Source organism: Arvicola amphibius, chromosome 2 (genome assembly GCF_903992535.2).
Source record: "Arvicola amphibius chromosome 2, mArvAmp1.2, whole genome shotgun sequence".
NCBI lineage: Eukaryota > Metazoa > Chordata > Mammalia > Rodentia > Cricetidae > Arvicola > Arvicola amphibius.
In genome coordinates this window covers 151,697,007-151,712,134 of record NC_052048.2, presented here as the reverse complement: position 1 = coordinate 151,712,134, position 15,128 = coordinate 151,697,007, and the positions used below count along the sequence as shown (strand labels likewise).

The following is a 15,128-nucleotide window of genomic DNA, read 5'->3' as shown; positions in this document are numbered from 1 at the left end:
TGTCTGTCTCTTAAAGGGCCAAGGCAGTTTTCTTTATTAATTAACCAATGAAAGAAACATAGATAACTCTCCTCCATCACTTCATTCTAAAAACTTTTTAATTTTTTAAAAATTTCTGTCTTGACCCATTTTTTCCTTCAGTAGAGAGTTGTTCAGTTTCCATGGGCTTGTAGGCTTTCTGTTGCGGATATGGTGGTCAGATGGGATGTAGGGTGAAACTTGCTTTGTGTCTGAGTCTGCAGTCAGTTTTGGAGAAAGTTCCATGAGATGTTTCAGAGAAGGTGTACTGTTTTCATTTGTATTAATGTTCTGTAAATACCTATCGTGTTTATTTGGTTTAAGATGTTAGTTATCACCAACACCTCTGTTTAGTTTTTGTCTTGGTGAAATTTGGGTACTGAATTCACCCACTCTCAGTGTGAGAAACAATATGTGATTTTAGTTTTGTGGTGTTTCTTTTATAAACTTTGCTGCCCTTGTTTTTGATATATAGATTTACAATGTCTTTTTGGTAGATTTTTTTCTTAGTATCTAGTGTTCTTCCCTATCTCTACTGAATAGTTGTGGTTTGAAGTTTATTTTTTTCAGACCTTAAATGGTTACACCTGCTTAATCCTTGTGTCTATTTATTTGAAACATCATTTTACATTTTTCTACTCTGAAATAATGTTTTATCCTTGATGTTAAGGTATATTTCCTGGATACAGAAGAAGAATTAATCCAGTTTTTCTATCTGTTACGTTAGTCTGTATTTTTTATTGGAAAATTGAGACCATTGATATTGAGTCATCTATGAGCAGTATTTGTTTGTTTCCCTTTGTGCTGGCTAGTTCTACATCAATTTGACACAAACTGAAATCATCATAGATGAAGGAGCCTTGATTGAGAAAATGTCTCCATAAGATGAGGTTCTGGGTAAACCTATGGGGCATTTTCTTGATTAATGATTGATGAAGGAGGGTCTAGTCCATTATAGATGGTGCCACCATAGGTTGGTGGTTCTAGGTCCTATAAACAAACAGGCTGAGCATGAGAAGCAAGCTAGTAGGCAACACTCCTCTATGGCCTATGAATCAGTTTCTGCCTCCAAGCTCCTGCTTTGTATGAGTTCCTGTCTGACTTCCTTCATTGCTGAACAGTGGTGGGTAGATGCAATTCAAAAGGCTTCTTCCTCCCCAAGTTGTTTAGACATGGTGTTTCATCACATCAATTATAGCACCAACTAAATCACCACTATTTTGTTGTTCTGGTGTGGGATCTCCCCTCCCTTTTTTAATTTGCTGGTCTGAGATGATTATTTCTTGGGTTTTCTTGTGTGTGGTCAATCTCTTCAGGTTAATCATCTTCCAGCACCTTCTGTAGAATTGAATTTGTAGATAGATGCTGCTTGTATTTGGTTTATATTAGAATGTCTTCCTCCATCTATTGTTATTGAATGTTTTGCTGGTAATAGTAATCTGGGTTGGCATCTGTGATCTCTTAAGTACTTCCGGCTTTTAGAGTCTCCATTGAAAACTGGAATGTTATGCTAAAAAGGTCTATCTTCATATGGTACTTGATGTTTTTCCCTTGAAGCTTTAACACTCTTCCTTTGTTGTATACACTTACTGTTTTGATTATTTTATGTCATGGGAAATTTCTTTTCTGATCCACTCTAATAGGTGTTCTGTATGCTTCTTATACTTCGATAGATAACTCTTTCTTTAGGTTAGGGATTTTTTTCTATGGTTTTTGTTGAAAATATTTTCTATTCCTTTTTCTGTATTTCTTTTCCTTCCTCCATTCTTATTATTCATAGTTTTGGTCTTTTCACAGTGTGCCAGATTTCCTAGATGTTTTGTGCCCAGATTTTTTTATTTTTTATTTTTTTGTATTTAACATTCCCTTTGATTTAACATTCCCTTTGATTTCTTTTATCTTGTCTTCTGTGCTTGAGAGTCTGTCTTCCATTTTTAATGTTTTATTGGTGAAACTTTCCTTTGAGCTTTCTGCATGAATTCCCAAATTTTTCATTTCCAATTTTACCTCAGTTTGGGTTTCTCTAATGATTCCATTTCCATATTCTTTTCATTCCACTGTTTGTGTTTTCATGGATTTCTTTAAGGAATTTTTTCATCTCTTCTTTAAGGAGCTTGAGCATATTCATAGACATCCTTTCTTGTGCATCAACTATATTTTATTTCTCAAGGCCTCCTGTTGATGGGTTGATGGGCTCTAGAGGAGACATGTTGTTTCAGATATTATTGTTTGCGTTTTTATGCTGGTGTCAAGACATCTGAATTTGGGATCATTGTAATTCTAGCGGCTGATAGCTGGTCTGTCTTTGTTGAGGTTTTTGTTCTTGGTTTTCCATTGTTCTCTCAGATTCTTAGGAGAGTGTGGTTTGCCTGGTAGGGTATATTCCTGAAATCCAGGTGTGGCCACTCAGGTCCTGGATAAAACTTGTTTCTAGGTATTAGGAGCTGACACTAAGGGATGTGAATGAGTTAGAGGGGTGGGGCTGTAGGAGCACATAGAGGGAGGAAAGCTGGGTGTGCCACCAAGATCTATGCAGACCTTGGAAATGGGGACAGAGGAAGGAGAAGCAACAACAAGTTGTCTACTACAAAGATGAGGTTAAGACTGGAGAATTTTAACTGAAGAAGAGGAGGGAGAGTGACAATCACCTACCTGATTCCCTGACCACCATGGCCAGGAGAGTTCCAGGGAGTGCCAGGGTGGTGGCTGGGACATAGGGCTGAAGCAGTCGAGGAAGGATGTAGGAGAAAATCTGCATGATCACTGGGAATGGGGACAGAGAGGAAGAGGGGCTGCAGTGGATGGTTTGCTATAAAGCTCTCTTTATCTCTCCTGGTTAGTTTGGATTTGAAATCTTTAACAGATGTGAAAAATCCCTGTGTTGATTTATTGGTCTACTGCAACTTCCATTTGCTTGGAAGATGAATTTCTAACCCTTGACTCTCAGATTTTAGATGTCTTTCTTACTTTTATAGTTAAAGTTTCTATTGCTGTGAAGAGGCACTATGACCTGAGCAACTCTTATAAAGGAAAACATTTAATTGGATGGTTTATGGTTCAGGGGTTCAGTCCATTATCATGATATCAGTTCATTTTAGTGTGCATACAGACATGGTGAGGAGCTGAGAATTCTACATCTTGATCTGATGGCAACAGGAAGTTGGGTGTGGTTTGGACATATATGAGACCTCAGAGACCTCCTCTTCGGTGACACTTCCTCCAACAAAGCCACAGCTCCTGATAGTGCCACTATCTATGAGCTTGTGGGGGCAATCACATCCAAACTACCACACTTACTATGTTAAATTCTGGAAAACAACAGATAGCAGGCTCTTGTTTTTTAATCCAGTCAGTCTGAGTATTAATAACTAACACACAGTAGTTGTAACAGTAGCAGTGTGGGGGTGTGACAGCAGTCCCAGTGTCAGCTGGTAGGCAAGACCTTGGAATCTTACTTGTGTCCTTTCTAACGTTTGGAAACAGAAGCGCTAGGGTACTGATTTGGTTGTGGAATATGCAGTTTATAGAGAGTTTGGGAGGAGGAGTTGATTTTTGCTTTTCTCTTTTTGTTTTTGTTTTTTTGCAAGGAGGGAATTGATATTTAAGTAGTGAAGTAAGGAATGAGAAGAGGTAATAATGGAGATAGTAACAATGAGAAGGGAGGCAAATAGGCTAGGGGTATAAAACAAAGTAGAGAAAACATTGTATATTTGGCTTGAAGAAAATAAAGACAGATATAAGAACCTTTTCCAACAACATACAAGCCAAAACATATCAACTGAATGCTTCAAATACATAGATGTATATAGCAAAAAGAATCTTAAAGGTTAAAGAGGGATATGCCTATAAACTAGAAAATTAAAAATTTATATTAAAAAGATATTAAGTCAAATAAGCAGTAAAATGAAATAGAAGGTATTACGTTCTCAGCCACTGCTTCTTTCTGCTTTGGTGGAGCAAGTGTTGCCTGTGTTTACCTTAGTTCTGTCCAGTACTAGCTGGCCTGCCACACAGGGGAGTCATTGCCAGAGTACACTGGATTAAGCCTTGGGAGAATTGGAGTTCTTCCTAAAGCCAAGATTGCCAGTGTGTTGTTACCAGGACTGCAGGGCTTGCCTTGTGTTTGGAGCTTCTGCTTTCTCTTGTCCCCTGCAGTCCCCATCTATTCCCAACTATGGGGTAGAGGGATGGGGGTATTGTCTGTTTCCTACTTATAATGCATCATCTTTGTGCTTTTTCATGCTCTTTTGGTGTTCTACTACCTCTCTCTTGATTCCCAATGTTCTTTCTTTCCTCAAAACACAGTTTATCCTGCACTACCCTGACTCTTATTCATGGAGTCACACAGGAAATTTCCAGCCTGTCATCACTCCCTGGAGTGACCACTGCCACTACTTTTTGTTTTAGTCAAATGAATGCATATTAACATCTTTTTGTGGTTTTAATTTACGTTTTCCTGATGGCTAATTATGTTTAACGTTTTCCAACATGTATATTTGCCATTTACGTTTTCAGCAGTAATATCTCTTTCTCTCCTTTTCTTAGTTTTCTAGTTGTATATTTTCACTTATGAGTTTTAAGTGTTTAGTATAGACACAAGTCCTTCTTGTGGTTTGAATACAAATATTTCTCTCTACAGCTTGTTTTCTGATTATCTTTATGTTGTCTTTAATTTTGACAGTTTAAGTTAAACTGATTAGCTTTTTCATTATTAATAATGCTTTTGGTGACAGGACAGGCATTTTTGACTATTTCTAGATGATGAAGATTTTCTTGTATACATTTTCATAATATTGTTTTGCATTATATATGTAAAACTATGACCCATTCCAAATTCACTTTTTGTATATGATGGATTTCCCATTATGCCAGCATCCATTTGTTGAGACAACTGTCCTAGACTCTGCCACAGAATCAAGTTTTGAATCAGTCTCAAGTATCATTTGGGTATATTTGCATGAGTCTATTTCTGGGAACTTAATATAGTGATATATTTGTCTTTTCACTAATAGCACAGACCTTAAATAATTGTAATTGTCAAAATGTCTTGAAAGATTCCTCCACCTTATTCTTTAACCTATCCTACTGTATCTTTTGGTTTTTTCCATATAAATTTTATAATAGTACAAAGAATACTGTCTACTCATAAAACTATTGAAATTTTGCTAAAAATTGTTTCCAACCTTTTTTGAAAAATTATGTGCATCAGATGGCCCTGATTAATCTTGGGGGCTTCAAAACAAAAAGAATAGACATGAACATGAGAAAAAGATTTGTGGGAAGGAGGAAGAATGGACAGAGTGGTAAGGAAGTGGGAAGTATATCTGTAAAACTGTAAAATAAACAGCCAAAAACAGCATGAGAAACTGAATGTAAAATAAAAAAATTAAATATGGAATAAGTGTGTGTGTGTGTGTGTGCGCACATGTACTTGTGTGTGTGCAAACATGTTACACAAGGCATGTAGAGGTCAGAAAACAACTTTTTAGAATTGACTGTCTCCTTCCATCATGGGTTCCCAGTCAAGAAGCAGAGTGGTGTAGGAAGTTCTTCTGTTCATGTGTTGTTTTCATTGGTTAATGAATAAAGAAACTTCTTTGGACCTGATAGGGCAGAACTTAGGTAGGTGGAGAAGACAGAACTGAATGCTGGGAAGAAGGGCAGAGTGAGAGAAGCCATGGATCTTCTGCCTGAGACGGATGCAGGTTAGAATCTCCAGTAAGCCACAGCCACGTGGCGATACACAGATTAATGGAGATGGTACTAATATGTAAGAGTTAGCCAATAAGAAGTTAGAGCTAATGGCCAAACAGTGTTTTAACTAATAGAGTTTCTGTGTGGTTATTTAGGGTGTAAGCTACCCAGTCAGCCAGGACAAACAAGCGGCCCCCTCCCTATGCAACAACAGAGAGTAATGAAAACTTGTGTGTCATGAAATAATCTTCTTGTACACTGTGAAGATGTGTCCTTGCCAAGGTACCTTCTGATTAGTTGAATAAAGGGCTAAGTGGCCAATAGCCAGGCAGGTAGAGATTAAGCGGGACTTGTGGACAAAAGAGAGAGACTGGGGATGAAAAAAGGCAGAATCGCGAGTCACAATCAGAGAAAGCAGGAAATGAACATGCCAAGCTGAAAAAAGGTACCACTACATGGTAGAGCATTGATTAGAAATATGGGTTAATTTAAGATATAAGTGCTAGTTAGCAACAAGCCTAAGCTATCAGTTGAGCATTTATAAGCAATAATAAGTCTCTAAGTGGTTATTAGGGGACCAGTGGTCCAGATAAAACCCCACCTACACTTGTTCTCACCTTGCTTTCTCCTTATTCAGTCCTGGATCCCAGCCCTTAGAACAGCACCATTCATCTACAAGTTGAATTTTCCTATCTCAAGTAACCAAATCTAGACAATCTCTCACAGAAATGCCTGTCTTAGGCAATATTCTATTGCTATAAAAGACACCATGATCCTGCATTTAATTAGGGCTGGCTCACAGTTTCTGATGTTTAGTCCTTTATCAGCATGGCAGGAAGCACAGTGACATATAGGCAGACATGGTGCTGAAGAAGGAGCTAAGAGTTATCAAGTCCTCAGGCAGCAGGAAGAGAGAGTCACTGGGTGTATTAGTCGGGATTCTCTAGAATGACTACAGAGCTTATAGAATGGCTCTCTCTCTCTCTCTCTCTCTCTCTCTCTGTGTGTGTGTGTGTGTGTGTGTGTGTGTTGTGTATATATGTGTGTATATGTGTATGCATGCATATATGTATGGATATGGAATTTATTGGAATGACTTACAGACTAAAGTCCAGCTGAACGGAAAGTCTAAGAATCCAGGAGTTGCTCAGTCCACAAGACACAGGATGGCTCAGCTAGCCTTCCAGTATAGGCTGTAATCTCAAAGTAGGCACTAATATACCAGTGAAGGAAAGAATGAATGTGCTGGCAAGATGATGGCAAACAGGCAAAAAATGCAAGCTTCCTTCTTTTATGCCCTTATATAGACTTCCAGCAGTCATAGTCCAGATTAAGGGTATCATTCTGTCTCAAGATCCATATCAAAGGTATGTGTCTTCCTACTACAAAGGTCTGGACTAAAAGTGGGTTCACTCACTTCAAACCAAGCAAGTAAAAAACCTATCACAGGTATACTTGATTGTACATTCATTCATTATTTCATTGTAGTTACTTTTAAGATTATAATCTATTACTTGATTGTAGTTTATTCAAGATGTAGTTGACAACCAATAATAGCCATTGCACTAGATTTGGCTTGAACTTTTAAAAATCTCAAAGCCTATCCTAAATTCTTCCTCCAGCAAGGTCACACTTCCTAATCCTTTCAAATAGCACCATTCCCTAAGCATTCTTATGGGGGTCATTCTTATTCTAACCACCACAATGCCCAAAGATTTGTTTCTATAGTGGTTCTAAAATCCATCAGTTGACAATCACGTGTACCCATCAGTGTACACACATAAAATATACACCCAAAGGCACTAAATAATGCATTAAAATCTTAAGAATTATATTGTGATTGGCAAACATCCTATATGATTTCAATTATTTTAAATTTGTTGAAGTTTGTCTTATAGTTTAGGAAATGGAAAATCTTGTCTATTAAAAATGGTATTTTGTGGTTCTTAGATTATTATATAAAAGCAGTTTACAGCCTATTGATTGAAGGTAATCTTAAATTTTTCTATATTTTTCTATTGTTGTTTAACTATTGTATCTACTATTAAGGCAAAGAAATATATTGAAGTCTCTAGTTATATATGTAGATTTGCTTAAAATTGTAAAATCCCAACAGTGTTTACATCACACATTTTGCAACAACTTTGTCTAGTGCAAATACCTTTAGCATTTATGTGACATCTTGTTGGGTAACCTTTTATCAATATATAATATCCTTGTCCCTGATTATTTTCTTTATTCTGTTATCATGTTTTCTGCTTTGTTTATAGTTTGTTGATATAACTACTTCTGTGTTTGATTGAATAATATTTGAATGATATAGATCTATATATACTTTTACTTTTAATTGCTCATATCATATTTCAACTGGATGTCATATAAACAAGATTCAGTATAACCATGTTTATAATCTAAGCTACTAATTCTGTATTTTTAATCTCTGTTTATAAACATTTATATTAAAAGTGATTATTGACATGTTAGGGCAGGATTAACTGCCTCTGTGCTTTCTCTATTCTCTGTTTTTCTTTGCCCATCTTATCTGTCTATCTTCTTTTCAGCTACTGGACAGTTTTTCTATAATTACATTTATATGAATATTTTGATGAATTATTTAATAGCTTTTTAAATGTTTCTTTAGATATTTTACACAAAATATGCACAAAATATGGCAATCTAATAACATCCTTTTGCTAATTAAAGGGCTGGAACCTAAATGCACCCAATCTCATCTTGTCCGAAATGTTGAAATCTACCTCTCTTTCTGTGTTCATATTTTGGGTCTATCCAATAAGACTGAACAATAGAAAAGGTTCTCATTGAATGGCCTATACTTGCTCTAACTAGAAAGATGTAGACAAGTAATTACATCTGACCACAGCTAACTCTCAATTACCTTGGTAATCTACCCTGGAATTTATGTTTTCTGAGTAGATAGCACAAAATATCAGAATTGGGGAAACCCAATTAATATTTCCAAATATTATGTATTTTATGTCTATCATGAATCATTAATTACTATTTGATTATTCTACTCTTTTCTGACTATGCTTGACACTCATGTTCTGTTTCATCTGTCTTATCACATCAAGTTGAACAAACTATACTTAGCTCTACACTTAGTGTCAAATATTTCTTTTCTTCTATATGCCAGATTTGAACGTTTTTAATAATAGAGAAAATACACATTATAGTTGACAACCATATAAAGGATGATCTATGAATGGAAGTATCCCCAAATACCTCATATATACAGCAAATCAAATAAAGAGAGTTGTGCACAGTTCATATGAAAGTACTGTGCATTTGTATTTGGTGGGTTTTCTCTTGGTTAACATAAAATAAACTGGTCTCAGAGCTTTTCAAATGTTGTGACATGTGCATATTTTACCTACTTAAAATCAGCATGCTTCATGTCTTCACTTATAAACTCCAACATCGTGTTTCTTCTTCTCTATACAGCTATCAGAATGGCAGAGAAACTCAACCTTCCAGAAAATACAGATGACTGGACTAAAGAGGATGTAAACCTGTGGTTACAAAGCCACAAGATTGACCAAAAGCACAGGGAAACCTTGAAGGCACAAGATGTGAGTGGAGCAGTCTTGAAGTGGTTAAATAAAAACAATCTTGTTGAAATGGGCCTAACCCATGGACCAGCTATCCAAATAGAAGAGCTATTCAAAGAATTGCAGAAAACATCTTCAAAACATTCTACCCAGACATCTAAAGGGAAAGGGGGTAATAAAATAACTCCTAAAACACAGACAGAATGTAGAGAGACTTCAAAGCAAAACCAGAGGGGTAAGGAGAATGCAGATAAGGCTGATGCCTCTGTAGTGAGGCCAGAGACTAAAGGGTCTAAATCAGAAAAAAATGAGCTGATGGAAGACAAGACAGAGCAACAAGGTGAACAGTCACCTTCAGGACCAACATGTGTTGCATACCCTTTTAATGAATTCAGTAATCCATATCGTTACAAATTACATTTCATCTTACAGCCTGAAACAGGGCCACTTAATCTCATTGACCCAGTACATGAATTCAAAGCCTTCACAAACACAGAAACAGCCACAGAAGTGGACATTAAGATGAAATTTAGCAATGAGACTTTCCGTTTTGCTTCAGCTTGTATGAATTCACGTACTAATGGCACCATTCATTTTGGAGTCAAAGACAAGCCCCAAGGAAAAATTGTTGGCGTGGAACTCACCAAGGTCACTAAGGATGCCCTAATTGACCACTTCAATCTGATGATAGACCAGTATTTTGAGGTCCATCAGGTCCAACAAGCAAAGAAGAGTATCCGAGAGCCAAGATTTGTGGAAGTTTTATTGCCAAACAGTACTCCATCTAACAGATTTGTTATTGAAGTAGATGTCATTCCACAATACTCTGAATGCAGAGAAGACTTTTTCCAGATCAAAATGCAACATCTTAAGACCCAAACATGGCAACAAAGTTCAAAGTACTCAGTCTTTGTGCGAGATGGGCCCAAAAGTAAGGACATCATAGGGAATAAAGTTGATTTCAAAACCTTTAAGTTAGATTTAAAAGCGGTGACAGAGTCTAGGAAAGAAGCAGAAGCAAAATGCAAAGTAAAAGTCGATGGAAACAAGAGCGAGGGACAAAAGCTAATTGAACTCTTGACAGGAAACCAGGATCTGTTAGATAACTCATACTATGAATGGTACATACTTGTCACCAATAAGTGCCACCCGGATCAAAACAATCACTTAGACTTCCTGAAGGAAATTAAATGGTTTGCTGTGTTGGAATTTGATCCTGAATCTGAGAGCAAAGGGGTAGTCAAGGCTTTCAAAAGAAGCCGAGTAGCAAATCTCCACTTCCCAAGCCAATTTATGGAAGGAAAAAACACATTAAATGAGAGAATTTACAGTCTGAATCTTTACCAGCAACCCAGCTGGATTTTCTGCAATGGCAGGTTAGACCTTGAAAGTGAAAAATACAAACCCTTAGACCCAATTTCTTGGCAAAGAGAAAGAGCTTCTGAGGTCAGAAAGCTGATTTCATTTCTTACACATGATGACATAATGCCAAAAGGGAGATTCTTGGTAATATTTTTATTACTGTCCCCTGTGGATGACCCAAGAGACCCTCTTATTGAGACTTTCTGTGCTTTCTATCAAGATCTTAAAGGAATGGAAAACATACTGTGTATTTGTGTACACCCAGACATATATCAGGTATGGAAAGACCTTCTTGAAGTAAGACTATCAGGACAACAAGATGAAATATCAAGCCAAAGCATTTCTACTTTAAATATTGCAGAGATAAATGGCACTATTCTTAAGTTAAAATCTTTAACTCAGTCTTCAACGCGATTCTTACCATCTATTGGTTCATCTACTGTCCTTCTGAAAAAGGAAGAAGAAGTCATGACAGCCTTGGAAATTCTCTGTGAGAATGAATGTGAAGGTACACTCTTGGAAAAAGACAAAAAGAAATTACTTGAATTCAAGACATCCAAAGAGGAAGACTTCTACAGGGGTGGTAAAGTATCCTGGTGGAACTTCTACTTCTCTTCTGAAAACTATTCTTCATCATTTGTGAAAAGGGATAAATATGCAAAACTTGAAAAAAAAATTCAAGAATGGGCAGATTCTTCTCAACCAGTTTGTGCAAAAATTATCCATCTCTATCATCATCCAGGCTGTGGAGGAACCACTTTGGCCATGCATATTCTCTGGGAGCTAAGAAAGAAATTCAGATGTGCTGTGCTGAAAAATAAGACAGAGGATTTCTCAGAAATTGGAGAACAGGTGACTAATTTAATCACCTATGGAGCAACGAGCCATCAGGAGTACTTACCTGTGCTGCTCCTCGTTGATGATTTTGAGGAACAAGACAACGTCTACCTTCTTCAGGCCTCCATTCAAACTGCTGTTGCTAACAAACATATTCGATATGAGAAACCTCTGGTGATCATTATAAATTGTACAAGGTCACAAAATCCTGAGAAAAGTGCAAAGACCCCAGACAGTGTTGCTCTAGTACACCAACTGTCTGACAAAGAGCAGAGAGCATTTGAGCTTAAATTGAAAGAAATCAAAGAACAGCATGAAAAATTTGAAGATTTTTATTCTTTTATGATCGTGAAAACGAGCTTTAACAGAGAGTATATAGAAAATGTGGTCAGGAACATTCTGAAAGGGCAAAATGTTGCTACCAAGGAAGCAAAGCTCTTTGCTTTCCTGGCTCTTCTTAACACATATGTACCTGACACTACCATTTCCCTCTCACAGTGTGAGCATTTCCTAGGAATCTCAAACAAGAAGGCTTTCTGGGGAACAGAAAAGTTTGAAGACAAGATGGGTACCTACTCTACAATTCTAATCAAATCAGAGGTGATAGAATGCGGGAGCTACTATGGAGTACGTATCATTCACCATGAGATTGCCACTGCCTCACTGGAAGAATTGAAGAGAAACTACAACTTGAACAAAAGTAAAATCGTGATGGATATGCTCACAGAAAATTTGTTCTATGACACAGGTATAGGAAAAGACAAGTTTTTCCAAGACATGCAAACACTTTTGCTCACAAGACAGCGTGATGAGCATGAAGGTGAGACAAGAAACTTGTTCTCCCCATTCATCGAAGCATTACATAAAGAAGAAGGAAATGATGCAGTTAAAGATGTATTACTTGAAGCTAATCGTAGGTTCAACCCCAATGCATTCATTTGCCAAGCCTTAGCAAGACATTTCTACCTTAAAGAGAAGGACTTTACAAATGCTCTCTTTTGGGCAAAACAAGCAAGAAAGATACAGCCTGATAATTCCTACATCTCAGATACACTAGGTCAAGTCTACAAAAGTAAAATAAGATGGTGGATAGTTGACAATGTAAGAAATGGGACTATCTCAGTTGATGATCTAACTGACCTCTTAGATTTAGCTGTGCATGCATCCAATGCTTTCAAAGATTCTCAACGCCAAACTGAAGATAGAGAATATGAAGGGAAAGAAAGGATGTATCAGAAGTCTAAAAGGAGGTATGATACATACAACATAGCTGGTTATCAAGGGGAGATAGAAGTGGGACTCTACACTATCCAGATCCTCCAACTCATTCCTTTCTTTAACAACAAAAATGAACTATCTAAACGAGATATGATCAACTTTATATCAGGAAAATGTGATATTCCAGAGAATCTAAATGAATTTAAGTCAGCACTCAAGAATTTTATTCCTTATCTAACTAACCTGCAGTCTTCTTTGAAGAGATCCTTTGACTTTTTTGATGATTACTTTGTCCTTCTAAAACCCAGAAACAATATAAAGCAATATGAAGAGGCTAAAAGTCGGAGAAAGGTAGGTTTGTACTTTAAGAGGTATGTAGAAATATTTGGCCCCTTGGAAGAATCACAAAATCAGAACATTAGATCAAAGCTCAGTCTACCACTTCAAGTAGAAAAGACTCGGAGAAGCCTAGAAGCTTTAAAAGCAGACAAGTTTTCTGGACTCTTAGAATATCTTATCAAAAGTCCCAAAGATGCTGTGGGTTCCATGGAAGACATAGTGAACAAATACACTTCCCTTCTTGAGCAAGGTGTTATCAAAACCCAGCAAAAGGAAAAGCAAAATTTCATCTTGGCCAACATCATCCTCTCTTGTATTAACCCTACCTCCAAATTAGTGCAACCAATTAAAAGACTGAAAGAGCAGCTTCGAGAGATCCTGCAATCAATTGGATTGACTTACAAGTTTTCAGAACCTTATTTCCTAGCTTCTCTTTTATTTTGGCCAGAAACCCAAAACTTAGATCAAGATTCTAAACAAATGGAAAAGTATGCTTGGGCACTGGAAAATTCTTTCAGGGGGCAATATAAGCGCATGTATCGCACAAAGCAACCAATTGCATATTTCTTTCTTGGGAAAGGCAGCAATAGAAACAGACTTATTCACAAAGGGAAAATTGATGAAAATTATGAAAATGTATCTGATATTAATTCTTGGTGGCATAGTGGAAAAGTATGGGAAGAGAAAAAAGTCCAGGATCTTTTGGATCGTTTACAGGGACGAGCTGAAAACAACAATTTATACATAGAGTATGGAATCAATGAAAAAATCACAATACCAATTTCACCTGCTCACTTAGGTCAACTTAGAAGTGGGAGGAGCATAGAAAAGGTGTCTTTTTATCTAGGGTTTTCCATTGGAGGCCTTCTTGCTTATGACATTAAAACTGTTTAAGATCTTGAGTTTCTTTATCTAGAAATGTGGTTTTAGTATCATCTTTTTTCTTTAATTTGCTTATAGATATAATTCGGTAATTTTGTGTAGTGGGAATAGGAGTAGTTGAAGAAAAATAAGACTGAACTTCAGGCTATTTCTGTGCAATGGGTACATAGAATCCTTTTTACTTTCCCCTGTATAACCATGTTGTCAAGAAATTACTCTAAAATAGCCACAAAATAAAATGAAGCCAAAATATATAATTTGTTTTGATCATCATAGTCTCACTAGAATCTTGCTGGGAGGAGATTCCCTCCTGCCTCCTACATAAAATTCATCTCATAATCTATCAGCTCACTCTTTACTTTTACTTGACAAATACATAGTTATGGTAACCAATGTGATGTTTTGAAATATGCATAAATTACAAAATGATTAAACTAAATTAAGTTGAAGAATATATTTATTGATTCACAAACTTACATCTTGTCATAAGAATATCTGAAATTCTCCCAGCAATTCTCTATCTGCGTGTGTGTGTTGGCTTGTTTTGTTTTTGTTTTGAATCAGGGTCTCTTTATGTAGCCCCGCCTGTCCTGGAACTCACTAAATAAACCAGGTTGGCCCCAAACTCACAGAGACTGACCTGCCTCTGCCTTCCAAGTTATAGGACTAAAGGGGTAGGTCATCATGTCCAGCCTAGAATTTCCAGTAATGTGCTGCTTTGCTGTTAAGTATAATCATCATACTGTAGAATAGAATCTCTTACCTACTCTGAGCCTCATACCCTTTTACTAGTAGCACTTCATTTTCAATACCTTCCTAGTAATTGCAATGTACTCTTTGTCTGGTGCCTTTGCTCTCATGAGTTCAGTTTCTTGGGTTCCACATTTATGTGAGATTATAGATTTTTCCATACTTAATTTATTTTATTTCTGACAGATGGTGATATCTTAAGATTATTATTGGTGAAGATATTTTAATTATTTCTAAAAATAATCCCTCTAAGCAAACACAGTCTTAGTATAGAAGTTAGGATATCTGGTCATGGCATTTTTCTGAGTCAGGTTTCAGTGCATTCTGCATAGAATCACCCCTGCTGAAGTCTTACCTTCACAGCTGATTCTTTTGAGTGCAATATCTTTTGGGTCAAGCACTCTCTTCCTCATGACCCATCTTGGATACACAGCAAGCACAAGTGTTTATTTCACCATT

General features: G+C 36.8%; 1 protein-coding gene across 6 annotated transcripts in view; it reads left to right on the top strand.

Annotated features, from left to right (window-relative positions):
• The window catches only part of Samd9 (sterile alpha motif domain containing 9), a 30,232-nt gene extending 15,874 nt beyond the window's left edge, over nucleotides 1-14,358 (top strand). For 5 of the 6 annotated variants that reach the window (XM_038320345.2, XM_038320342.2, XM_038320344.2 and 2 more), the window contains one exon: nucleotides 9,175-14,358. In XM_038320345.2, the coding sequence (XP_038176273.1) occupies nucleotides 9,183-13,931 (4,749 nt within the window). In that variant the 5' untranslated portion in view covers nucleotides 9,175-9,182 and the 3' untranslated portion in view covers nucleotides 13,932-14,358. Of the gene's footprint in view, nucleotides 1-7,058; nucleotides 7,080-9,174 lie in introns of those variants that run through there. The other variant, XM_038320346.2, reaches the window with a different exon arrangement.
• Nucleotides 14,359-15,128: the final 770 nt, after the last annotated feature.